Source organism: Ahaetulla prasina, chromosome 15 (genome assembly GCF_028640845.1).
Source record: "Ahaetulla prasina isolate Xishuangbanna chromosome 15, ASM2864084v1, whole genome shotgun sequence".
Lineage (NCBI taxonomy): Eukaryota > Metazoa > Chordata > Lepidosauria > Squamata > Colubridae > Ahaetulla > Ahaetulla prasina.
The window spans coordinates 11,360,242-11,385,977 of NC_080553.1; the positions used below are offsets into that span (position 1 = coordinate 11,360,242).

At 38.3% G+C, this 25,736-nt stretch overlaps 2 protein-coding genes across 4 annotated transcripts in view; both read right to left on the bottom strand.

Annotated features, from left to right (window-relative positions):
* Positions 1–1,878: 1,878 nt before the first annotated feature.
* Positions 1,879–25,736, bottom strand: part of LOC131185852 (immunoglobulin lambda-1 light chain-like) — a 62,716-nt gene continuing 38,858 nt past the window's right edge. Inside the window, exons 5-6 of the mRNA XM_058158783.1 lie at positions 5,919–5,954; positions 1,879–2,431 (exon numbers count right to left, since the gene is read on the bottom strand). Of these exons, the coding sequence (XP_058014766.1) occupies positions 2,112–2,431; positions 5,919–5,954 (356 nt within the window). The 3' untranslated portion in view covers positions 1,879–2,111. The remainder of the gene's footprint in view (positions 2,432–5,918; positions 5,955–25,736) is intronic.
* The window catches only part of LOC131185889 (immunoglobulin lambda-1 light chain-like), a 46,676-nt gene continuing 29,303 nt past the window's right edge, over positions 8,364–25,736 (bottom strand). For 2 of the 3 annotated variants that reach the window (XM_058158868.1, XM_058158869.1), the window contains exons 3-4: positions 24,624–24,657; positions 14,966–15,514 (exon numbers count right to left, since the gene is read on the bottom strand). In XM_058158868.1, coding sequence (XP_058014851.1) covers positions 15,195–15,514; positions 24,624–24,657 — 354 coding nt within the window. In that variant the 3' untranslated portion in view covers positions 14,966–15,194. Of the gene's footprint in view, positions 8,923–11,895; positions 11,933–14,965; positions 15,515–24,623; positions 24,658–25,736 lie in introns of those variants that run through there. The other variant, XM_058158867.1, reaches the window with a different exon arrangement.

The window sequence follows — 25,736 nt, forward strand, 5'->3', positions numbered from 1 at the left end:
CACCATGGGATATGCTTGCTTGTTTTCAAGTCTACATGTTGAACACTTCCAAGAAGGGCCTGGACCATGGGTTATGCTTGCTTCTATTCAGGACTATCAGTTGAATTCCAAATAAGGACAACTCCAATTTTTCTTGAAGACTAGCAATTTTCTGCATGCTTCTCTGCAGGTTTCCTTAATTGTAAATATTATAGGGTTGTGTTAATATTGTGCCTCGAATGGGGATTTGATGGCCCTTGGTATTTTTGTGATGGCCTCGAGAATAGGTACAACACTTTATGATTTCTGTAGTCCACCATTAAGAATCGAGTTGAGTAGATCCATCAGAAAATGAACCTCTAGGAAGTGACCCTTATCTGATTCTGACTTCCTCTGAATCTAAATGGCCTTGAGGTTGAAAGCTCAGTGAATGACGTGGGATAGATAGCTTTATCTTTCTCAGGATACCTTATATGTGGAATGCTTCCAAGAAGACCCTGGACCATGGGTTCTGCCTGCTTCTATTCACGTCTTACAGTTGAATTCCTAAGAAGGACAACTCCTATCTTTTTGCAAGACTAGCAACTTTCTGCATGCTTATCTGCAGGTTTCCTTAACTGTAAATATAAGAGGGTTGTGTCAAGATTGTGTCTGGAGTGGAGATTTGGAATGGGCCGTGGTGGTTTTGTGACGGCCTTTAGAATGTATATACTTTGGTGAAAATTTCGGTCACTTGTAGAATACGTTTTGACATATGAATCATACGGCTCTGATCCAGGGTTCTTTTTTCCTTGAGTGAGCCAACTATTGAAGCTCTGCAATTAAGTCCTAATATTCATAGATTTTAAAAGATTCTGGGTTGTCTAGGTAATTCCTGAATATTGACCCGTGCTGCTTTCATGCACAATGCTGCATTGTGATAGTGGGATGTTATGGTTGTGGCCCTCCAGCAGCCAGCGGAGATGGTGGCAGACTCAGACTGAATGATAAATGATAGATGGATAGACAGAAAGACAGATAGATAGATGGATGATAGACGGATAATAGATGATAGATAGATGGCTGGCTGGCTAGATAGTTAGATAGTTAGAGAGATAGATAGATAGATAGATAGATAGATAGATAGATAGATAGATAGATAGATAGATAGATAGATAGATAGATAGATAGATAGATAGATAGATAGATAGATAGATAGATAGATAGATAGATGATAGATGATAGATAGATAGATAGATAGATAGATAGATAGATAGATAGATAGATAGATAGATAGATAGATAGATAGATAGATAGATAGATAGATAGATAGATAGGTAGATAGATAGATAGAGTATAAGACTGAGATGACCAATTCCATCCAATCCTATATTGATATCAGCTGGCTGGCTGGCTGGCTAGATGATAGATAGATAGGCAGAAAGACAGACAGACAGATAGATGGATGACAGACGGATGATAGATGATGGATGGATGGATGGACAGATAAATAGATAGATAGATATATAGATAGATAGATAGATAGATAGAGTATAAGACTGAGATGACCAATTCCATCCAATCCTATATTGATATCAGCTGGAGGGCTGGTTAGAGTTACTGGGAGATCCTTTATGATCCCATATCTTCCCAAATCTGCTAGCATTACGGCTAAAGAACAAGGCATTTTTACTTCAAAGCTGAGAACAATTCATGTGTGAATTGAATGCAACACCCATGCAGGGAATCTATAACCCGATGATGCTTCTTGATATCCCCAAGAGAATCAGACCTAATTTTTTTCCCCGTTGAATGTGGCTAAGTGGGTGAAATGGGATCTTGGACCATTTTCCCACCTGAGATAGGAAAGCTTATAACGGCTCCGTATTCTTCATGAATTTGACAAAAAAGTCACACCAATGAAATACATCCATCTTTATTAATATGCTGACAGTAGAATCTAAGAGGTCAAAGTAGTGGGGAGGGGGATCGATTTGAAGGGCGAAGGCATGGAGGGGATACGAAGGGTGTAACTACATGGGGTACTAAGAGATCTTATTGATCGAACTAAGTTTAGGAAAGAATGAATGAGAGCCCAGGAGTAGGGACTCGTTTCTCCTTCCTGGAGTCAGGAAAGGAATTCATTGATAGAATTAACAACTTCCAGATTTCGACACAGTCTTTGCAATGGTCTTACTTTCATGTGTCACTTGACAGGTGAAAGCATCATAGTTTTGATATTCGGCTGCCGTCAATCTCAGGTAACTGCTGGCAAGATATTTGTCTCCTTGCTTGCTGGCTTTGGTGGTCTCCACTCCAGATCTTATCACTTGATCATCACCCTTCCACTGCAGTTCGAAAGCAGGTGGGTAAAAATCGGTTAGGAGACACACCACTGTATATGGGTTCGGGCTTCGGATCTCTTGCAGGGTGGGAGCAAAGACTTGCACCGAAGGCGGTACGGTGGGCCGACCTGGAAGAGAAGAAGATCTCATGAAGTTCCACACAGAATCTTAACACCGAACTACAACATGGGACCGAGTAACCAGGCTGATAGCATTGATAGATACTCCTCGGTTTTCAACCATGGATTTAGTGATCGTTCAAACAGTGCTGCAAAATACCCAAAAGTGACGTATGGCCGTTTGTCACACTTACAACCCTTAGCGCATCCCCCCCATGGTCATGTGATCAAAAGGTTGCGGCTTTCAGATATGACTTAGCAACTGAATAACCCCAATTATAACCAGTGAACAAAAGAGATTTCATGGTGTTTTAGGACCGAAATACAATTTTGATTTGATCTCCCATTATCAGTCTACCAAGAATTGTTGTAGTTACTTCTAAGAACTATAACAGAATGACAGAGTTGGAAGGGACCTTGGAGGTCTTCTAGTCCAACCCCCTGCCTTGGCAGGAAACCCTACACCACTTCAGACAAATATCTTCTTAAAAACCTCCAGTGTTGGGGCATTCACAACTTCTGGAGGCAAGTTGTTCCACTTATTAATTCTTCCAACTGTCAAATTTTTGATTTCTAATGATTTGATCTCCCATTGTAGCAGTCTTTCCCCAATTCTTGTAGTTTCTTCTTTGAACCAGAAGTTCTTTACATCAGAGTGAGATTTCCTGCATGGTCGCACCTAGAAATACCTGCGTGTATCTGCAGCAGGGGAGTTACTACTCAATATTTTTCTTCTTCTTAGAAAAACATTTCCATTATCTTACTTTTCTTTGCATTTTGTAGAAGACCAAGGAAGCTGTATCAAGAGAACCTCTGGGCAACAGCATGCCTTAAGGAGAAGTACAGCTTGCAAATAGCTTGACTGTACCAATTATGAATTGGAGTTGTTTAATTAATTTTTCTGGTCTACCAGGACGAGAAACTAAGTGCCTTCTGTCTATTCATATCGCCTACTCCCCTGCTGGTTTCTCTCTCTAGATGTTTGAGTTTCAGAGAGAGGAAGAGAAATAAATTATTTTTAGTTCCTGAATGTAGTGTTGTTTCCTTCTTCATGTAGGAATAATTGACCACATGAGCAGAAACATTAAACCTTTTCCTAGGAAATGCATTTTTACTGCACAAAAGGATTAACCCAACCCAACTTTCCAGAAACATTCAAACTCAATGGTTTAAACCTTTAGAGTTGAGTTTCAGGTCATGTCATGTTCAACTTCGATGTCCACCCAACTTTCTAAAAGCATTTAAACTCAATGCCAAAGAAAATGCCTTCCAATCTCCTAACCCAGATTTCTTTTGTGGAGAACATCTTAGAGATCTCCAACTGAGGTTAGATTCCAACTTGATGAGAGATGACGTGGAAACTCATTGTGAGTCGGTTCCCATGACCCCAAATTGAAATAACGGTCAGCATTTCTTCTGAGCTCCTTATTCCAAGACACTGAATTAAAAGAATGCATGCATTCCACCAGAAACATTCAAACTCAATGGTTTAAACCTTTAGAGTTGAGTTTCAGAGAGGAAGAGAAATAAATTATTTTAGTTCCTGAATGTAGTGTTGTTTCCTTCACAATCATACCCCATTCATTTACCCCTTTGAAGGTTCTTTAGAAAGGATCCTCCCACAACTGAGAAATGCAGGTTCATTCCCAGATCCATTTCTGCAAATTGGATCCATTGAGAAACGGTCCTTCCGAATCTATGGTTGTGGCTATCCACCCACTTATCCACACAGTCAAAGAGATGCTTCTATCAATATAACATTTCCCCAGGTTGTGGTTGAATCTGAATATTTTGTAAAATAATTGGAATTAAAATCTTATCCCAGTTTCTAAATTTTGAGGAGGCTAAACAAGAATTATGGTTCCATACAAAGTAGTTGATATTATTAGTTTGGACAAAATAGAGAAGACAATTTGATCAAACCTCCATATATCTTACTGACAGGAAAGTTGGAAACCCAACCCAACTTTCCAGAAACATTTCTTGCAGACGTCCCTCACAAAGTCATCTTACTCTTTAGAAGACATTACTCATTTTCCCCACTCAGTTAATCCATTCTTTAAGGGATCTATCTCAAGTTAACCTCTGAAGGAAATATTTTGGATTTAATTTTTTTTTAATCATTTTTTTTTCATTTATCATTTCACAAGCAGGAGAAAATTAGCAAAATTCTGAGCATCTGCAAAAGAGATAATACGAAACGTTCTAGTCCTTTACTCGCATACTGTGCTATTTATTTTTGTAAAATAATTGGAATTAAAGTCTTGTCCCAGTTTCTAAATTTTGAGGAGGCTAAACAAGAATTATGGTTCCATACAAAGTAGTTGATATTATTAGTTTGGACAAAATAGGAGAAGACAATTTGACCAAACCTCCATATATCTTCCTGAGATGAAAGTTGGAAACCCAACGCATTAGTTAGATATCACTTCTGTTTCCTTCGCAATCATACCCCATTCGTTTACCCCTTTGAAGGTTCTTTAGGAAAGGATCCCCTCCCACAACTGAGAAATTCAGGTTCATTCCCAGATCCATTTCTGCAAATTGGATCCATTGAGAAACGGTCCCTTCCGAATCTATGGTTGTGGCTATCCACTCCACTTATCCACACAATCAAAGAGATGCTTCTATCATTATAACATTTCCCCAGGTTGTGGTTGAATCTGAATATTTTTGTAAAGGTGGAGGTGTATCATTTGGACCACCGCCTTCATATCCCTAAATCTAAGCCTACATCTAATAGTAGATCCTGTGGCAGATCCCTTTTTAATCAAAGGGAAATCACAGCACAGAATCCATTGGAGGTGGGTGGCTACACAAAACTTGAATAAATAAGCAAAACAAGAGAAAAAGAAGAAGGAAACATCAAGATACGTAGTAAAGCTTGAGCTCCCTGCATTGACTGAGTTGGCCATTGGAATGAATGATGAATGTTTGATCAGACATCCCAACATTTCAATGTAATTTTGATGACCGAAGATTGAGATCTCTGTCTTGTCTTTCAGACTTTCAGAAGATGCAGACTTTTGTTTTAACCAAATGATAAAGCAAAGGATCAGATTGACACTGTATCCTATTTTGGCTTCCTTAAGTCCACTTGGAACATCTAAACACAGAGTGATAAAAGCAAACCGCCAGCCAATCCCATTCAGTTCCATTGAAGAGAACACAATGCAGATTCATCTTTTAATCCACAGAAAAATTATGCCTGAGGATAAAAGCTGCCGCCGGTGAGATTCCTCAAGATCTCATTGAACCTGGTCATGAAAATCAAAATGTCTCTGCGAACAGGGAAGATGAAATCATATAGATTTGAATCCCCCTGTCCTGACCTGGGTTAAATGTTCAGTTTCCACTGAAAAAAATACACATCATCATTGATGAATCAAAAGCGACCCTAAAATCAAAGTGCGTGGGGTCAAAGTAGGGAAAGAAGATGAAAAAATGAAAATATCACATGCGGAAAGAAAGATTGGGGATCATTTCATTGACTTACCTGTGACGAGTAGTTGCGTTCCTCCTCCGAACACCCACCACAGTGATACACAGCTATACAAAAACCTTCTCTCCCTTGATGTCCTTCAGATAGAGCAACAGGCGGTGTCCTTCACATGTTTCAAGTTCCTTAAATCCCGTGGAATGCCTTTTGGGGGAAAAAAAAACCCAACGATCCATTTTTGGAGTTGTCAAAGAAGGACCTGTTGGTGATTTAGAAAGATCTTCCATTCTGGAAACGATTCCTTTCTGGATGCAGGCAGATGGTAGATGAGAACTTTTATTCCTTCTAGATTGATTAACGTGAAAAACACTCAGACGTCTGCAGTTTTGGCAGTTTATATGATAAATAAATTATGCTTAAGAAGTATGACAGGTCACTGAAGTTTTATCTCTGCTCTTATTGTTTCTGATGAATTTAACCCAATGCACTGGGTGTGTTCTTGACGTTCAGCTTGATCACTGTATTATGATATCTGTAGTCCACCATTAAGAATAGCGTTGAGTAGATCCATCAGAAAATGAACCCCTAGGAAGTGACCCTTCTCTGATTCTGACTTCCTCTGAATCTAAATGGCCTTGAGGTTGAAAGCTCAGTGAATGATGTAGGATAGATAGCTTTATATTTCTCAAGGTACCTTACATGAGGAACGCTTCCAAGACGGCCCTGCACCATGGGATATGCTTGCTTGTTTTCAAGTCTACATGTTGAACACTTCCAAGAAGGGCCTGGACCATGGGTTATGCTTGCTTCTATTCAGGACTATCAGTTGAATTCCAAATAAGGACAACTCCAATTTTTCTTGAAGACTAGCAATTTTCTGCATGCTTATCTGCAGGTTTCCTTAACTGTAAATATTATAGGGTTGTGTTAATATTGTGCCTGGAATGGAGATTTGATGGCCCGTGGTAGTTTTGTGATAGCCTCGAGAATAGGTACAACACTTATGATTTCTATAGTCCACCATTAAGAATCGAGTTGAGTAGATCCATCAGAAAATGAACTTCTAGGAAGTGACCCTTATCTGATTCTGACTTCCTCTGAATCTAAATGGCCTTGAGGTTGAAAGCTCAGTGAATGACGTGGGATAGATAGCTTTATCTTTCTCAGGATACCTTATATGTGGAATGCTTCCAAGAAGACCCTGGACCACGGGTTCTGCCTGCTTCTATTCGGGTCTTACAGTTGAATTCCTAAGAAGGACAACTCCTATCTTTTTGCAAGACTAGCAACTTTCTGCATGCTTACCTGCAGGTTTCCTTAACTGTAAATATAAGAGGGTTGTGTCAAGATTGTGTCTGGAGTGGAGATTTGGAATGGGCCGTGGTGGTTTTGTGACGGCCTTTAGAATGTATATACTTTGGTGAAAATTTCGGTCGCTTGTAGAATACCTTTTGACATACGAATCATACGGCTCTGATCCAGGGTTCTTTTTTCCTTGAGTGAGCCAACTATTGAAGCTCTGCAATTAAATCCTAATATTCATAGATTTTAAAAGATTCTGGGATGTCTAGGTAATTCCTGAATATTGACCCGTGCTGCTTTCATGCACAATGCTGCATTGTGATAGTGGGATGTTATGGTTGTGTCCCGCCAGCAGCCAGCGGAGATGGTGGCAGACTCAGACTGAATGATAGATGATAGATAGATAGACAGAAAGACAGATAGATAGATGGATGATAGACGGATAATAGATGATAGATAGATGGCTGGCTGGCTAGATAGTTAGATAGTTAGAGAGATAGTTAGAGAGAGAGAGAGATAGATAGATAGATAGATAGATAGATAGATAGATAGATAGATAGATAGATAGATAGATAGATAGATAGATAGATAGATGGCCGGCTAGATAGATAGACAGACAGACAGACAGACAGATAGATAGATAGATAGAGTATAAGACTGAGATGACCAATTCCATCCAATCCTATATTGATATCAGCTGGCTGGCTGGCTGGCTAGATGATAGATAGATAGGCAGAAAGACAGACAGACAGATAGATGGATGACAGACGGATGATAGATGATGGATGGATAGATAGATAGATAGATAGATAGATAGATAGATAGATAGATAGATAGATAGATAGATAGAGTATAAGACTGAGATGACCAATTCCTATATTGATATCAGCTGGAGGGCTGATTAGAGTTTCTGGGAGAACCTCTATGATCCCATATCTTCCCAAATCTGCTAGCATTATGGCTAAAGAACAAGGCATTTTTACTTCAAAGCTGAGAACAACTCATGTGTGAATTGAATGCAACACCCATGCAGGGAATCTACAACCCGTTGATGCTTCTTGATATCCCCAAGAGAATCAGACCTAATTTTTTTCCCCATTGAATGTGGCTAAGTGGGTGAAATGGGATCTTGGACCATTTTCCCACCTGAGATAGGAAAGCTTATAGCGGCTCCGTATTCTTCATAAATTTGACAAAAAAGTCACACCAATGAAATACATCCATCTTTATTAATATGCTGACAGTAGAATCTAAGAGGTCAAAGTAGGGGGGGGATCGATTTGAAGGGGGAAGGCATGGAGGGGATACGAAGGGTGTAACTACATGGGGTACTAAGAGATCTTATTGATCGAACTAAGTTTAGGAACAAATGAATGAGAGCCCAGGAGTAGGGACTCGTTTTTCCTTCCTGGAGTCAGGAAAGGAATTCATTGATAGAATTAACAACTTTCAGATTTCGACACAGTCTTTGCAATGGTCTTACTTTCATGTGTCACTTCACAGGTGAAATCTCTATAACCTTGATATTCGGCTGCCGTCAATCTCAGGTAACTGCTGGCAAGATATTTGTCCCCTTGCTTGCTGGCTTTGGTGGTCTCCACTCCAGATCTTATCACTTGATCATCACCCTTCCACTGCAGTTCGAAAGCAGGTGGGTAAAAATCGGTTAGGAGACACACCACTGTATATGGGTTTGGGCTTCGGATCTCTTCCTGGGTGGGAGCAAAGACTTGCACCAAAGGCGATACGGGGGGCAGACCTGGAAGAGAGGAAGATCTCATGAAGTTCCACACAGAATCTTAACACCGAACTACAACATGGGACCGAGTAACCAGGCTGATAGCATTGATAGATACTCCTCGGTTTTCAACCATGGATTTAGTGATCGTTCAAACAGTGCTGCAAAATACCCAAAAGTGACGTATGGCCGTTTGTCACACTTACAACCCTTAGCGCATCCCCCCCATGGTCATGTGATCAAAAGGTTGCGGCTTTCAGATATGACTTAGCAACTGAATAACCCCAATTATAACCAGTGAACAAAAGAGATTTCATGGTGTTTTAGGACCGAAATACAATTTTGATTTGATCTCCCATTATCAGTCTACCAAGAATTGTTGTAGTTACTTCTAAGAACTATAACAGAATGACAGAGTTGGAAGGGACCTTGGAGGTCTTCTAGTCCAACCCCCTGCCTTGGCAGGAAACCCTACACCACTTCAGACAAATATCTTCTTAAAAACCTCCAGTGTTGGGGCATTCACAACTTCTGGAGACAAGTTGTTCCACTTATTAATTCTTCCAACTGTCAAATTTTTGATTTCTAATGATTTGATCTCCCATTGTAGCAGTCTTTCCCCAATTCTTGTAGTTTCTTCTTTGAACCAGAAGTTCTTTACATCAGAGTGAGATTTCCTGCATGGTCGCACCTAGAAATACCTGCGTGTATCTGCCGCAGGGGAGTTACTACTCAATATTTTTCTTCTTCTTAGAAAAACATTTCCATTATCTTACTTTTCTTTGCATTTTGTAGAAGACCAAGGAAGCTGTATCAAGAGAACCTCTGGGCAACAGCATGCCTTAAGGAGAAGTACAGCTTGCAAATAGCTTGACTGTACCAATTATGAATTGGAGTTGTTTAATTAATTTTTCTTGTCTACCAGGATGAGAAACTAAGTGCCTTCTGTCTATTCATATCGCCTACTCCCCTGCTGGTTTCTCTCTCTAGATGTTTGAGTTTCAGAGAGAGGAAGAGAAATAAATTATTTTTAGTTCCTGAATGTAGTGTTGTTTCCTTCTTCATTTAGGAATAATTGACCACATGAGCAGAAACATTAAACCTTTTCCTAGGAAATGCATTTTTACTGCACAAAAGGATTAACCCAACCCAACTTTCCAGAAACATTCAAACTCAATGGTTTAAACCTTTAGAGTTGAGATTCAGGTCATGTCATGTTCAACTTCGATGTCCACCCAACTTTCTAAGAGCATTTAAACTCAATGCCAAAGAAAATGCCTTCCAATCTCCTAACCCAGATTTCTTTTGTGGAGAACATCTTAGAGATCTTCAATTGAGGTTAGATTCCAACTTGATGAGAGATGACGTGGAAACTCATTGTGAGTCGGTTCCCCTGACCCAAAATTGAAGTAACGGTCAGCATTTCTTCTGAGCTCCTTATTCCAAGACACTGAATTAAAAGAATGCATGCATTCCGCCAGAAACATTTCTTGCAGACGTCCCTCACAAAGTCATCTTACTCTTTAGAAGACATTACTCATTTTCCCCACTCAGTTAATCCATTTTTTAAGGGATCTATCTCAAGTTAACCTCCGAAGGAAATATTTTGGATTTAATTTTTTTTATCATTTGTTTCTCTTTTTCATTTATCATTTCACACGCAGGAGAATATTAGCAAAATTCTGAGCATCTGCAAAAGAGATAATACGAAACGTTCTAGTCCTTTACTGTGCTACTTCTTTGTGTAAAATAATTAGAATTAAAATCTTATCCCAGTTTCTAAATTTTGAGGAGGCTAAACTAGAATTATGGTGCCATACAAAGGAGTTGATATTATTAGTTTGGACAAAATAGGAGAAGACAATTTGACCTCCATATATCTTACTGACAGGAAAGTTGGAAACCCAACCCATTGGTTAGATACCGCTTCTGTTTCCTTCACAATCATACCCCATTCATTTACCCCTTTGAAGGTTCTTTAGGAAAGGATCCCCTCCCACAACTGAGAAATGCAGGTTCATTCCCAGATCCATTTCTGCAAATTGGATCCATTGAGAAACGGTCCCTTCCGAATCTATGGTTGTGGCTATCCACTCCACTTATCCACACAGTCAAAGAGATGCTTCTATCAATATAACATTTCCCCAGGTTGTGGTTGAATCTGAATATTTTTGTAAAGGTGGAGGTGTATCATTTGGACCACGGCCTTCATATCCCTAAATCTAAGCCTACATCTAATAATAGATACTGTGGCAGATCCCTTTTTAATCAAAGGGAAATCACAGCACAGAGACCATTGGAGGTGAGTGGCTACACAAAACTTGAATAAATAAGCAAAACAAGAGAAAAAGAAGAAGGAAACATCAAGATATGTAGTAAAGCTTGAGCTCCCTGCATTGACTGAGTTGGCCGTTGGAATGAATGATGAATGTTTGATCAGACATCCCAACATTTCAATGTAATTTTGGTGACTGAAGATTGAGATCTCTGTCTTGTCTTTCAGACTTTCAGAAGATGCAGACTTTTGTTTTAACCAAATGATAAACCAAAGGATCAGATTGACACTGTATCCTATTTTGGCTTCCTTAAGTCCACTTGGAACATCTAAACACAGAGTGATAAAAGCAAACCGTCAGCCAATCCCATTCAGTTCCATTGAAGAGAACACAATACAGATTCATCTTTTAATCCACAGAAAAATTATGCCTGAGGATAAAAGCTGCCGCCAGTGAGATTCCTCAACATCTCATTGAACCTGGTCATGAAAATCAAAATGTCTCCGCGAACAGGGAAGATGAAATCATGTAGATTTGAATCCCCCTGTCCTGACCTGGGTTAAATGTTCAGTTTCCACTGAAAAAAACACACATCATCATTGATGAATCAAAAGCGACCCTAAAATCAAAGTGCGTGGGGTCAAAGTAGGGAAAGAAGATGAAAAAATGAAAATATCACATGCGGAAAGAAAGATTGGGGATCATTTCATTGACTTACCTGTGACGAGTAGTTGCGTTCCTCCTCCGAACACCCTCCACAGTGATACACAGCTATACAAAAACCTTCTCTCCCTTGATGTCCTTCAGATAGAGCAACAGGCGGTGTCCTTCACATGTTCCAATTTCCTTAAATCCCGTGAAATGCCTTTTGGGGGAAAACAAAACCCTAGCAATCCGTTTTCGGAGTTGTCAAAGAAGGACCTGTTGGTGATTTAGAAAGATCTCAGATTCTTCGAGAACTTCCATTCTGGAAGCGATTCCTTTCTGGATGCAGGCAGATGGTAGATGACAACTTTTATTCCTTCTAGATTGAGTAACGTGAAAAACACTCTGACGTCTGCAGTTTTGGCAGTTTATATGATAAATAAATTATGCTTAAAAAGTATGACAGGTCACTGAAGTTTTATCTCTGCTCTTATTGTTTCTGATGAATTTAACTCAATGCACTGGGTGTGTTCTTGAAGTTCAGCTTGATCACTGTATTATGATATCTGTAGTCCACCATTAAGAATAGCGTTGAGTAGATCCATCAGAAAATGAACCCCTAGGAAGTGACCCTTCTCTGATTCTGACTTCCTCTGAATCTAAATGGCTTTGAGGTTGAAAGCTCAGTGAATGATGTAGGATAGATAGCTTTATATTTCTCAGGGTACCTTACATGAGGAACGCTTCCAAGACGGCCCTGCACCATGGGATATGCTTGCTTTTTTTCAAGTCTATATGTTGAACACTTCCAGGAATGGCCTTGACCATGGGTCATGCTTGCTTGTTTTCGGGTCTACATGATGAACACTTCCAAGAAAGGCCTTGACCATGGATTATGCCTGCTTCTATTCAAGGCTACCAGTTGAATTCCTAATAAGAACAACTCCAATTTTTCTGGAAGAAATTAGAAATTCTCTGCATGCTTCTCTGCGTTTTTCCTTAACTGTAAATATTATAGGGCTCTGTCCATATTGTGCCTGGAATGGAGATTTGGAATGGCCCATGGTAGTTTTGTGATGGCCTTGAGAATAGATACTTTCGTGAAAATTTCGGTCACTTGTAGAATACATTTTGACGTATGAATCATATGGCTCTGATCCAGGGTTGTTGTTTTTCTTGAGTGTGCCAACTATTGAAGCTCTGCAATTAAGTTCTAAAATTCGTAGATTTTAAAAGATTCTGGGTTGTCTAGGTAATTCCTGAATATTGACCCGTGCTGCTTTCATGCACAATGCTGCATTGTGATAGTGGGATGTTATGGTTGTGGGCCGCCAGCAGCCAGCGGAGATGGTGACAGACTCAGACAATGAGGAGATTGGGGAGGAACATGGGTCAGTCCTGGAATCTTGGGGAAGGCTCTGATGAGGGCTCTGCATCGGAGGCTGAGAAGGGACCAGGGCCGTCCAACATTTGTCAGCTGCCTTCAGAGTCGGACATCAGTGTGGCAAAAGAACAGCTGGAGCCTGTTCCCAGTGTGCACATGCGCAGAGATGCTAGGAGAAGGGAACAGCTAAGGAACAAGGGTCAACTCAGGAGTAAAGCCACAGGTGGATAGTGAATGTCCCCTCCCATAGGGAATAAAGAGGAGCAAAAGGGGAGGGGAGTTTGCCAGAGACAATGAGTTTGCTTTATTGGTTCGTGACTCTCTGAGACTCCTTGCCAAGTTTTGAAGATATCGGCCTGGCAGTTCCCCAAGCCAGACAAGGTCTGTGACTGTAAATTCTCCCTTGAAAGACTTTGCCAGATGTGAATGAGAGGAAGTCACCGTAACTTAATAAAAAGGGATTTTTTTCGGGACGAGGAGTCTGCTTCAAACTTGAGAAGGATTCACGTGTGAATGTATTGCAATACCCATGTAGGAACCCAAAACCCGATGAAGCTTCTTGATATCTCCAAGAGACTCAGATTTAGATTGGACTTATTTTTTTTTGGTAACTGGTATTTTTCCCTTTTATATATGTCACTTTTGGCTTGAATTAATTGTGTGCTGTATTTTTACACTTTGTGACTTGAGAGATAGTAGATAGAAGATTGACTGACTGACTGACTGATTGATTGATAATGGAGATAGAAGAACAGAAAGACAGATAATAGATAAAGAGTAGATGGTAGATGATAGATAATAGATAGGTAGGTAGGTAGATAGGTAGGTAGATGATGGATGATAGATAGAGAGATGATAGAAAGATAGACAGACAGATAGATAGATGAATGATAGATGATAGATAGATAGATAATAGATAGGTAGATAAGTAGGTAGGTAGATAGATAGATAGATGATGGATGATAGATGATAGAAAGATAGACAGATAGATGAATGATAGATGATAGAGATAGATAGCTAGATAAATGGATGGATGGATGGTAGATGATAGATAATAGGTAGGTAGGTGGGTAGTTAGATAGATAGATGGATGGATGATAGAAAGATAGATGATAGAAAGATAGACAGACAGATAGATGATAGATAGATAGATAGATAGATAGATAGATAGATAGATAGATAGATAGATAGATAGACAGACAGACAGACAGACAGACAGACAGATAGATAGATGATGGATGATATATGATAGATAGATAGACAGAAAGACAGACAGATGGATGATAGACGGATGATAGATGATGGATGGATGGATGGACAGATAAATAGATAGATAGATAGATAGATAGATAGATAGATAGATAGATAGATAGATAGATAGATAGATAGAGTATAAGACTGAGATGACCAATTCCATCCAATCCTATATTGATATCAGCTGGAGGGCTAGTTAGAGTTACTGGGAGAACCTATATGATCCCATATCTTCCCAAATCTGCTAGCATTATGGCTAAAGAACAAGGCATTTTTACTTCAAAGCTAAGAACAACTCATGTGTGAATTGAATGCAAAACCCATGCAGGGAATCCACAACCCGTTGATGCTTCCTGATATCCCCAAGAGAATCAGACCTAATTTTTTTCCCCATTGAATGTGGCTAAGTGGGTGAAATGGGATCTTGGACCATTTTCCCACCTGAGATAGGAAAGCTTATAACGGCTCCGTATTCTTCATAAATTTGATGAAAAAGTCACACCAATGAAATACATCCATCTTTATTAATATGCTGACAGTAGAATCTAAGAGGTCAAAGTAGGGTGGGGATCGATTTGAAGGGCGAAGGCATGGAGGGGATACGAAGGGTGTAACTACATGGGGTACTAAGAGATGTTATTGATCGAACTAAGTTTAGGAAAGAATGAATGAGAGCCCAGGAGTAGGGACTCGTTTCTCCTTCCTGGAGTCAGGAAAGGAATTCATTGATAGAATTAACAACTTCCAGATTTCGACACAGTCTTTGCAATGGTCTTACTTTCATGTGTCACTTCACAGGTGAAATCACTATAGCCTTGATATTCGGCTGCCGTCAATCTCAGGTAACTGCTGGCAAGATATTTGTCCCCTTGCTTGCTGGCTTTGGTGGTCTCCACTCCAGATCTTATCACGTTATCATCACCCTTCCACTGCAGTTCGAAAGGAGCTGGATAAAAATCGGTTATGAGACACACCACTGTATATGGGTTCGGGCTTCTGATCTCTTGCAGGGTGGGAGCAAAGACTTCCACCGAAGGCGGTACGGTGGGCCGACCTGGAAGAGAGGAAGATCTCATGAAGTTCCACACAGAATCTTAACACTGAACTACAACATGGGACCGAGTAACCAGGCTGATAGCATCGATAGATAGTCCTCGGTTTTCAACCATGGATTTAGTGATCGTTCAAACAGTGCTGCAAAAAAACCAGAAGTGACGTACGACCGTTTGTCATACTTACAACCCTTAGCGCATCCCCCCCCATGGTCATGTGATCAAAAGGTTGCGGCTGTCAGATATGACTTAGCAACTTAATGACAACAATTATAACCAGTGAAGAAAAGAGATGTCACGGTGTTTTAGGACCGAAATACAATTTTGATTTGATCTCCCATTATCAGTCTACCAAGAATTGTTGTAGTTACTTCTAAGAACTATACCAGAATGACAGAGTTGGAAGGGATCTTGGAGGTCTTCTAGTCCAACCCCCTGCCTAGGCAGGAAGCCCTACACCACTTCAAACAAATGGTTATCCAACATCTTCTTAAAAACTTCCAGTGTTGGGGCATTGACAACTTCTGCAGGCAAGTTGTTCCACTGATTAATTGTCCTAACTGTCGGGAAATTTCTCCTTAGTTCTAAGTTGCTTCTCTCCTTGTTTAGTTTCCACCCATTGCTTCTCGTCCTGCCTTCAGGTGCTTTGGAGAATAGCTTGACTCCCTCTTCTTTGTGGCAGCCCCTGAGATATTGGAACACTGTCTCCCCTAGTCCTTCTTTTCATTAAACTAGACATACCCAATTCCTGCAACAGTTCTTCATATGTTGTGAAGTGGTTTGCCCTTGCTGCCTTCGAAGGCTGAAAGAGAAGGACTGGACCAAGCTGTCACCCAGCTGGTTTTGTACCTAAAGTAGGGCTAGAACTTACAACCCCTCTCTCTGATCCCTAGGAAGAAGCAAGCAAGCAAACCACTTCTAAAAATCTTCCCACAAAACTTCCGAATTTGTCCAGGAGTCCACATTGTCTCAAAGCTCCCACAAATAAAATCATAATTTAAAAAATCTAATATAATTTAAACTTAAAACTAAACAGTTATTTTCTCTGTGTTCAATAACACTTTAAAAAGTGTTTAAAAGTGGTGTTTTTTAAAAATTTTAAAGACACATTTCAACGATAAACATTGTTGATTTGGAAAGGCTTGAGAGAAACGCTGTCTCAAAATTCAGGTCTGGCCCTTCTGATATCATCTCTCAATAATAACATAGAAAATATAATTTTATGTCATTTTATTCTGTTTTATATTATACTGTATCTTATCCTATAACTATTGTATTTTACCCTACTCTCATTTTAAACTGCATGATTTTAAGCCATTGAAGTTCGAGAGTTTGTAATTTTGGTGTGCAGTTTTCAAATTCTGTAGCTTCAAATTTTCCTGTGCTTCATTTTCTCTCTTTGTGAAATTTCACCTCTTTTTGTAAAAAAGTCCCTTTCCATTTACAAAACAAAACAAACGTGAAGATTCATTTGTTAAGGTGATTTTTAAAAAATCTGAAGGTTTTGCTTATGACTGGTGAATTACCAAGTAATGCATCCTTCTCAATATATTTCGATGTATTGTTAGGTACTAAATAATGTTTTCAGATGATTTTTAAGATGATATACCTCAACCCCATGAACCATAATGTTAGTCATAGATCTATCTTTTATTATTATTATTATTTAAAAAAGAATGATCAGTGCTGGACTTAATCAAATACAACCATGATACTAATCTAAGACTTATTTTGATAGGGAAAAAAAATCTATTTAGAATTTCAAAATTCATTATCAATCTTCCCTCATTCTTTGCCTTCTAGTCAGATCTATAGAAATGAGCAGGAGGAATCTTTGCAATTAGATAAAGAAATCTCAACGTTAAAGCAAGAGGAAAAAAATTGAATTTTTGAAAAGGTTATAAGTTCTGTTTCCCTATTTTTTCCCCAAAACTGCCTCTATCTTTTGCCTTAAAATCAGAAACTCACATTTCTAATGTCTTGCAACACACAACACATACTGTACAAACACAAAGAGATCAAAGAGATTTGATACACTTTTCCTATTTTTCTTACCCTGACTTCTTTAAGTATGCTTTACCGCATTTATTTTTTGAACAATCCCTCCATGACTTGATACGATTCTATTTTTAAATTATCTATGAGCTGAATCAACCATGTGTAAATAAAACAAGATACTGAAGAATCGCATAACGCTTTGCTTGATATATTGACATAATAGCCACTATCTGGATTTTGTTTTCCTGAAAAGGGCAGTGAGAAATAAACTATCAAACACAATAAGGACAGATTAGCATGCATTTTAGGGGACCAAAAACGTAACATCTTAACACTGGCAAAAGGAATCAGAACACAAACTGAGTGGACATGACCTTGTAGATGACCCTCACTCTGCCAAGGATCTTGGAGTACTCCTATCAAATGATCTAAGTGCCAAGGCCCACTGTAACAACATCGCCAAAAAGGCATTAAATGTTGTAAACCTAATCTTGTGTAGCTTCTTCTCTGGTAATGTTACACTACTAACCAGAGCATACAAAACCTTTGCTAGACCAATTCTCGAATACAGCTCGTCTGTCTGGAACCCGCACTGCATATCGGACATTAATACAATTAAACGAGTCCAGAGATATTTCACAAGAAGAGTCCTCCACTCCTCCACTCGCAACAAAATACCTTATGCCACCAGACTGGAAATTTTGGGCTTAGAAAATTTAGAACTATACCGCCTTCGGTATGACCTAAGCATAGCTCATAAAATCATCTGCTACAATGTCCTACCTGTCAATGACTACTTCAGCTTCAACCACAACAATACACGAGCACATAATAGATACAAACTTAAGGTAAACCGCACCAAACTCAATTGCAGCAAATACGACTTCAGCAACAGAGTGGTTAATGTCTGGAATGCACTACCTAACTCTGTGGTTTCATCCCCAAACCCCCAAACTTTTAACCTTAGACTGGCTACTGTTGACCTCACCCTATTCCTAAGAGGTCTCTAAGGGGTGTCCATAAGAGCACCAGCGTGCCTACCGTCCCTTTCCTAATGTTCCCTTTAATTGTATTCAATTTATGTATTCAATTCATGCTTATACTTATATATATTATCTAATGCATACTCGACAAATAAATAAATAAATAAAACCTTGGAGGGAAAAAAGGATCCTGAAAGCAAAATGTTAAGAACATAAATAGTTGGATCCCTTGACTAATTCTTCCTCTCTTAGTAAACATGACTTAATCCAACTAAGAGTGTATTATACTTCAGACTTAATCAGCTCAAAAAAGACCCCCCCTCCCTTTATATTTCATCTATTTGAGAGTTCTTTATACAACATGAAAGAGAAAACCAAAGCATTTTTTTAAATGTGACCTGCTAAGCTATATCGAAGATGCTTTATTTGAGACAGAGTCTGTTTGGTGAGAAAACAACAACAACAACGACAACATAAATTAAAAAAAATTGTATCGGCATTTTAAAGAGACTTACCTGTGACTATCAGGTGGTTTCCAACACCAAAGACATACATACAGTGAGTAATGGCCATACAAGAAAAATGGGAAAAAGGGAAGATAAAAGTGTAGGGCAAGAGAGAAAAAGAAAGGAAAAACCTATTGAGTTCCAACACCTTTTGGTGCAGTAGATTAAGGTAATAGCATCAAACCTCAGCTTTTTATATTATACTGTATCTTATCCTATAACTATTGTATTTTACCCTACTCTCATTTTAAACTGCATGATTTTTAAGATGATATACCTCAACCCCATGAACCATAATGTTAGTCATAGATCTATCTTTTATTATTATTTAAAAAGAATGATCAGTGCTGGACTTAATCAAATACAACCATGATACTAATCTAAGACTTATTTTGATAGGGAAAAAATCTATTTAGAATTTCAAAATTCATTATCAATCTTCCTCATTCTTTGCCTTCTAGTCAGATCTATAGAAGATTGACTGACTGACTGATTGATTGATAATGGAGATAGAAGAACAGAAAGACAGATAATAGATAAAGAGTAGATGGTAGATGATAGATAATAGATAGGTAGGTAGGTAGATAGGTAGGTAGATGATGGATGATAGATAGAGAGATGATAGATAGACAGACAGATAGATAGATGAATGATAGATGATAGATAGATAGATAGGTAGATAAGTAGGTAGGTAGATAGATAGATAGATGATGGATGATAGATGATAGAAAGATAGACAGATAGATGAATGATAGATGATAGAGATAGATAGCTAGATAAATGGATGGATGGATGGTAGATGATAGATAATAGGTAGGTAGGTGGGTAGTTAGATAGATTGATGGATGGATGATAGAAAGATAGATGATAGAAAGATAGACAGACAGATAGATGATAGATAGATAGATAGATAGATAGATAGATAGATAGATAGATAGATAGATAGATACATAGATAGATACATAGATAGACAGACAGACAGACAGACAGACAGACAGACAGACAGATAGATAGATGATGGATGATATATGATAGATAGATAGACAGAAAGACAGACAGATGGATGATAGACGGATGATAGATGATGGATGGATGGATGGACAGATAGATAGATAGATAGATAGATAGATAGATAGATAGATAGATAGATAGATAGATAGATAGAGTATAAGACTGAGATGACCAATTCCATCCAATCCTATATTGATATCAGCTGGAGGGCTAGTTAGAGTTACTGGGAGAACCTATATGATCCCATATCTTCCCAAATCTGCTAGCATTATGGCTAAAGAACAAGGCATTTTTACTTCAAAGCTAAGAACAACTCATGTGTGAATTGAATGCAAAACCCATGCAGGGAATCCACAACCCGTTGATGCTTCCTGATATCCCCAAGAGAATCAGACCTAATTTTTTTCCCCATTGAATGTGGCTAAGTGGGTGAAATGGGATCTTGGACCATTTTCCCACCTGAGATAGGAAAGCTTATAACGGCTCCGTATTCTTCATAAATTTGATGAAAAAGTCACACCAATGAAATACATCCATCTTTATTAATATGCTGACAGTAGAATCTAAGAGGTCAAAGTAGGGTGGGGATCGATTTGAAGGCATGGAGGGGATACGAAGGGTGTAACTACATGGGGTACTAAGAGATGTTATTGATCGAACTAAGTTTAGGAAAGAATGAATGAGAGCCCAGGAGTAGGGACTCGTTTCTCCTTCCTGGAGTCAGGAAAGGAATTCATTGATAGAATTAACAACTTCCAGATTTCGACACAGTCTTTGCAATGGTCTTACTTTCATGTGTCACTTCACAGGTGAAATCACTATAGCCTTGATATTCGGCTGCCGTCAATCTCAGGTAACTGCTGGCAAGATATTTGTCTCCTTGCTTGCTGGCTTTGGTGGTCTCCACTCCAGATCTTATCACGTTATCATCACCCTTCCACTGCAGTTCGAAAGGAGCTGGATAAAAATCGGTTATGAGACACACCACTGTATATGGGTTCGGGCTTCTGATCTCTTGCAGGGTGGGAGCAAAGACTTCCACAAGGCGTGCACGGTGGGCCGACCTGGAAGAGAGGAAGATCTCATGAAGTTCCACATGGAATCTTAACACTGAACTACAACATGGGACCGAGTAACCAGGCTGATAGCATCGATAGATAGTCCTCGGTTTTCAACCATGGATTTAGTGATCGTTCAAACAGTGCTGCAAAAAAACCAGAAGTGACGTACGACCGTTTGTCATACTTACAACCCTTAGCGCATCCCCCCCCCATGGTCATGTGATCAAAAGGTTGCGGCTGTCAGATATGACTTAGCAACTTAATGACAACAATTATAACCAGTGAAGAAAAGAGATGTCACGGTGTTTTAGGACCGAAATACAATTTTGATTTGATCTCCCATTATCAGTCTACCAAGAATTGTTGTAGTTACTTCTAAGAACTATACCAGAATGACAGAGTTGGAAGGGATCTTGGAGGTCTTCTAGTCCAACCCCCTGCCTAGGCAGGAAGCCCTACACCACTTCAAACAAATGGTTATCCAACATCTTCTTAAAAACTTCCAGTGTTGGGGCATTGACAACTTCTGCAGGCAAGTTGTTCCACTGATTAATTGTCCTAACTGTCGGGAAATTTCTCCTTAGTTCTAAGTTGCTTCTCTCCTTGTTTAGTTTCCACCCATTGCTTCTCGTCCTGCCTTCAGGTGCTTTGGAGAATAGCTTGACTCCCTCTTCTTTGTGGCAGCCCCTGAGATATTGGAACACTGTCTCCCCTAGTCCTTCTTTTCATTAAACTAGACATACCCAATTCCTGCAACAGTTCTTCATATGTTGTGAAGTGGTTTGCCCTTGCTGCCTTCGAAGGCTGAAAGAGAAGGACTGGACCAAGCTGTCACCCAGCTGGTTTTGTACCTAAAGTAGGGCTAGAACTTACAACCCCTCTCTCTGATCCCTAGGAAGAAGCAAAGCAAGCAAACCACTTCTAAAAATCTTCCCACAAAAACTTCCGGAATTTGTCCAGGAGTCCACATTGTCTCAAAGCTCCCACAAATAAAATCATAATTTAAAAAAATCTAATATAATTTAAACTTAAAACTAAACAGTTATTTTCTCTGTGTTCAATAACACTTTTAAAAAGTGTTTAAAAGTGGTGTTTTTTAAAAATTTTAAAGACACATTTCAACGATAAACATTGTTGATTTGGAAAGGCTTGAGAGAAACGCTGTCTCAAAATTCAGGTCTGGCCCTTCTGATATCATCTCTCAATAATAACATAGAAAATATAATTTTATGTCATTTTATTCTGTTTTATATTATACTGTATCTTATCCTATAACTATTGTATTTTACCCTACTCTCATTTTAAACTGCATGATTTTAAGCCATTGAAGTTCGAGAGTTTGTAATTTTGGTGTGCAGTTTTCAAATTCTGTAGCTTCAAATTTTCCTGTGCTTCATTTTCTCTCTTTGTGAAATTTCACCTCTTTTTGTAAAAAAGTCCCTTTCCATTTACAAAACAAAACAAACGTGAAGATTCATTTGTTAAGGTGATTTTTAAAAAATCTGAAGGTTTTGCTTATGACTGGTGAATTACCAAGTAATGCATCCTTCTCAATATATTTCGATGTATTGTTAGGTACTAAATAATGTTTTCAGATGATTTTTAAGATGATATACCTCAACCCCATGAACCATAATGTTAGTCATAGATCTATCTTTTATTATTATTATTATTTAAAAAAGAATGATCAGTGCTGGACTTAATCAAATACAACCATGATACTAATCTAAGACTTATTTTGATAGGGAAAAAAAATCTATTTAGAATTTCAAAATTCATTATCAATCTTCCCTCATTCTTTGCCTTCTAGTCAGATCTATAGAAATGAGCAGGAGGAATCTTTGCAATTAGATAAAGAAATCTCAACGTTAAAGCAAGAGGAAAAAAATTGAATTTTTGAAAAGGTTATAAGTTCTGTTTCCCTATTTTTTCCCCAAAACTGCCTCTATCTTTTGCCTTAAAATCAGAAACTCACATTTCTAATGTCTTGCAACACACAACACATACTGTACAAACACAAAGAGATCAAAGAGATTTGATACACTTTTCCTATTTTTCTTACCCTGACTTCTTTAAGTATGCTTTACCGCATTTATTTTTTGAACAATCCCTCCATGACTTGATACGATTCTATTTTTAAATTATCTATGAGCTGAATCAACCATGTGTAAATAAAACAAGATACTGAAGAATCGCATAACGCTTTGCTTGATATATTGACATAATAGCCACTATCTGGATTTTGTTTTCCTGAAAAGGGCAGTGAGAAATAAACTATCAAACACAATAAGGACAGATTAGCATGCATTTTAGGGGACCAAAAACGTAACATCTTAACACTGGCAAAAGGAATCAGAACACAAACTGAGTGGACATGACCTTGTAGATGACCCTCACTCTGCCAAGAATCTTGGAGTACTCCTATCAAATGATCTAAGTGCCAAGGCCCACTGTAACAACATCGCCAAAAAGGCATTAAATGTTGTAAACCTAATCTTGTGTAGCTTCTTCTCTGGTAATGTTACACTACTAACCAGAGCATACAAAACCTTTGCTAGACCAATTCTCGAATACAGCTCGTCTGTTTGGTGAGAAAACAACAACAACAACGACAACATAAATTAAAAAAAATTGTATCGGCATTTTAAAGAGACTTACCTGTGACTATCAGGTGGTTTCCAACACCAAAGACATACATACAGTGAGTAATGGCCATACAAGAAAAATGGGAAAAAGGGAAGATAAAAGTGTAGGGCAAGAGAGAAAAAGAAAGGAAAAACCTATTGAGTTCCAACACCTTTTGGTGCAGTAGATTAAGGTAATAGCATCAAACCTCAGCTTTTTATATTTATATGATAATATAAACTAGCCATTTCTATAACAACAAAGCTACCTAACCAGAAAAACCAGCAAAGTTTTATTTCTTTCCACCTCAAGCAAAAAATCCAGAAGTGGTTTCCAAGTAAAGCAATTGTGTTCTTTTCTTTAATCGGAGCGCTCAATTTAGCTATCGCTGCTAACTCCATCAACTTTTGCGACTTTGCCGTTTTGAGTTGGATCACGCTAGCTTCTCCTAAGTTCTTTTTTCAAAGCCATGATTCGCTTTGCAAAGCTTACCCATTTGGAAGACACAATTATATTTGCACATTTTTATGAACTAGCAGGCATCTAGGTAGCATATTCTGCTAAAGGTCTTTGCAATTTTTCCTACCAAGGAAAAAGACAAGGAACACTCTGCTCAAAATGTAATCTGTTTTCATGAAATTCCACAAATTCCACATTCTTTTCAACCCATCATCAACCCTGCTCTCTCCTATTCTCAAATATTTCAGTCATTGAATCCAAATTCCTTATGTTATTTCATCTATTTGAGAGTTCTTTATATAACATGAAAGAGAAAACTGAAGCATTTTTTTTAAAATGTGACCTGCTAAGGTATATCGAAGATGCTTCATTTGAGACAGAGACTGTTAGGTGAGAAAAAAACAACACCACAAATTAAAATAAAAAACAGTTGGAAAACAATTGTATTGGCATTTTAAAGAGACTTACCTGTGACTGTCAGCCCTGTTCCACCGCCAAAGATATACACACAGTGAGTAATGGCCATACAAAAATATTTCCTGTAGTACTTTACTTCTGCTTTCTGATCTTGGATTTTATTTTTTTATAAGTCTCACTTTGTAGGGAATATGGACCTTGCCATTTTTTTAGTTCAAAATTTTTATTAGTTTATCAAAATATAATATAAATATAATATAAGCACAATGAAAAAGGGAAGATAAAAGTGTAGGGCAAGAGAGAAAAAGAAGGAAAAAAGCACTGACTTCCAATTCCCTTTGGTGTATTAGATTAATAACATCAAACCTCAACTTTTATTTATTTACATAATAATATAAACCAGCCATTTCTATAACAACAAAGCTGTCTAATCAGAAAATCCCACAATCAAAGTTTTATTTCTTTCCACCTCAAGCAAAAAGTCCAGAAGTGGTTTCCAACTAAAGCAATTATGTTCTTTTCTTGGATCTTGGATTTTATTTTTTTTAATAAGTCTCACTTTGTAGGGAATATGGACTTTGCCATTTTTTTTTGTTCAAAATTTTTATTAGTGAATCAAAATATAATATAAATGCAAAATTTGGGAAAATAACTAGAATCAAAGTTTTATTTCTTTCCACCTCAAGCAAAAAGTCCAGAAGCAGTTTCCAAGTAAAAATTCCACAAATTTCACATTCCTTTCAACCCATCATCAACCCTGCTCTCCCATTTTCAAATATTTCGGTCATTGAATCAAAAATTTGTACATTATTTCATCTAGTTGAGAGTTCTTTGTACAACACTAAGTACAAGATTGGATGATGTGCAGAGACCTGGCCCATAGAATCACCAAAAGTTGGACATGACTGAATAGATAACATCTTCATCATATCATCATCATCACATCATCATCTGACCCAGAAACATTTGGAAAACAATTATGTCTGCATTTTAGAGTGTCTGTCACCCAAGTCCCTCTGCCATCCAGCAGGTAATGGTCATACAATAATACTGTATAATAAAGTACTTCCACGAATGTCCACAAATTCCACACTCTCTTCAACCTATCATTAACATGGCTCTTCCATTCTCAAATATTTGCTGAATAGCAATTGATTTTAGGAA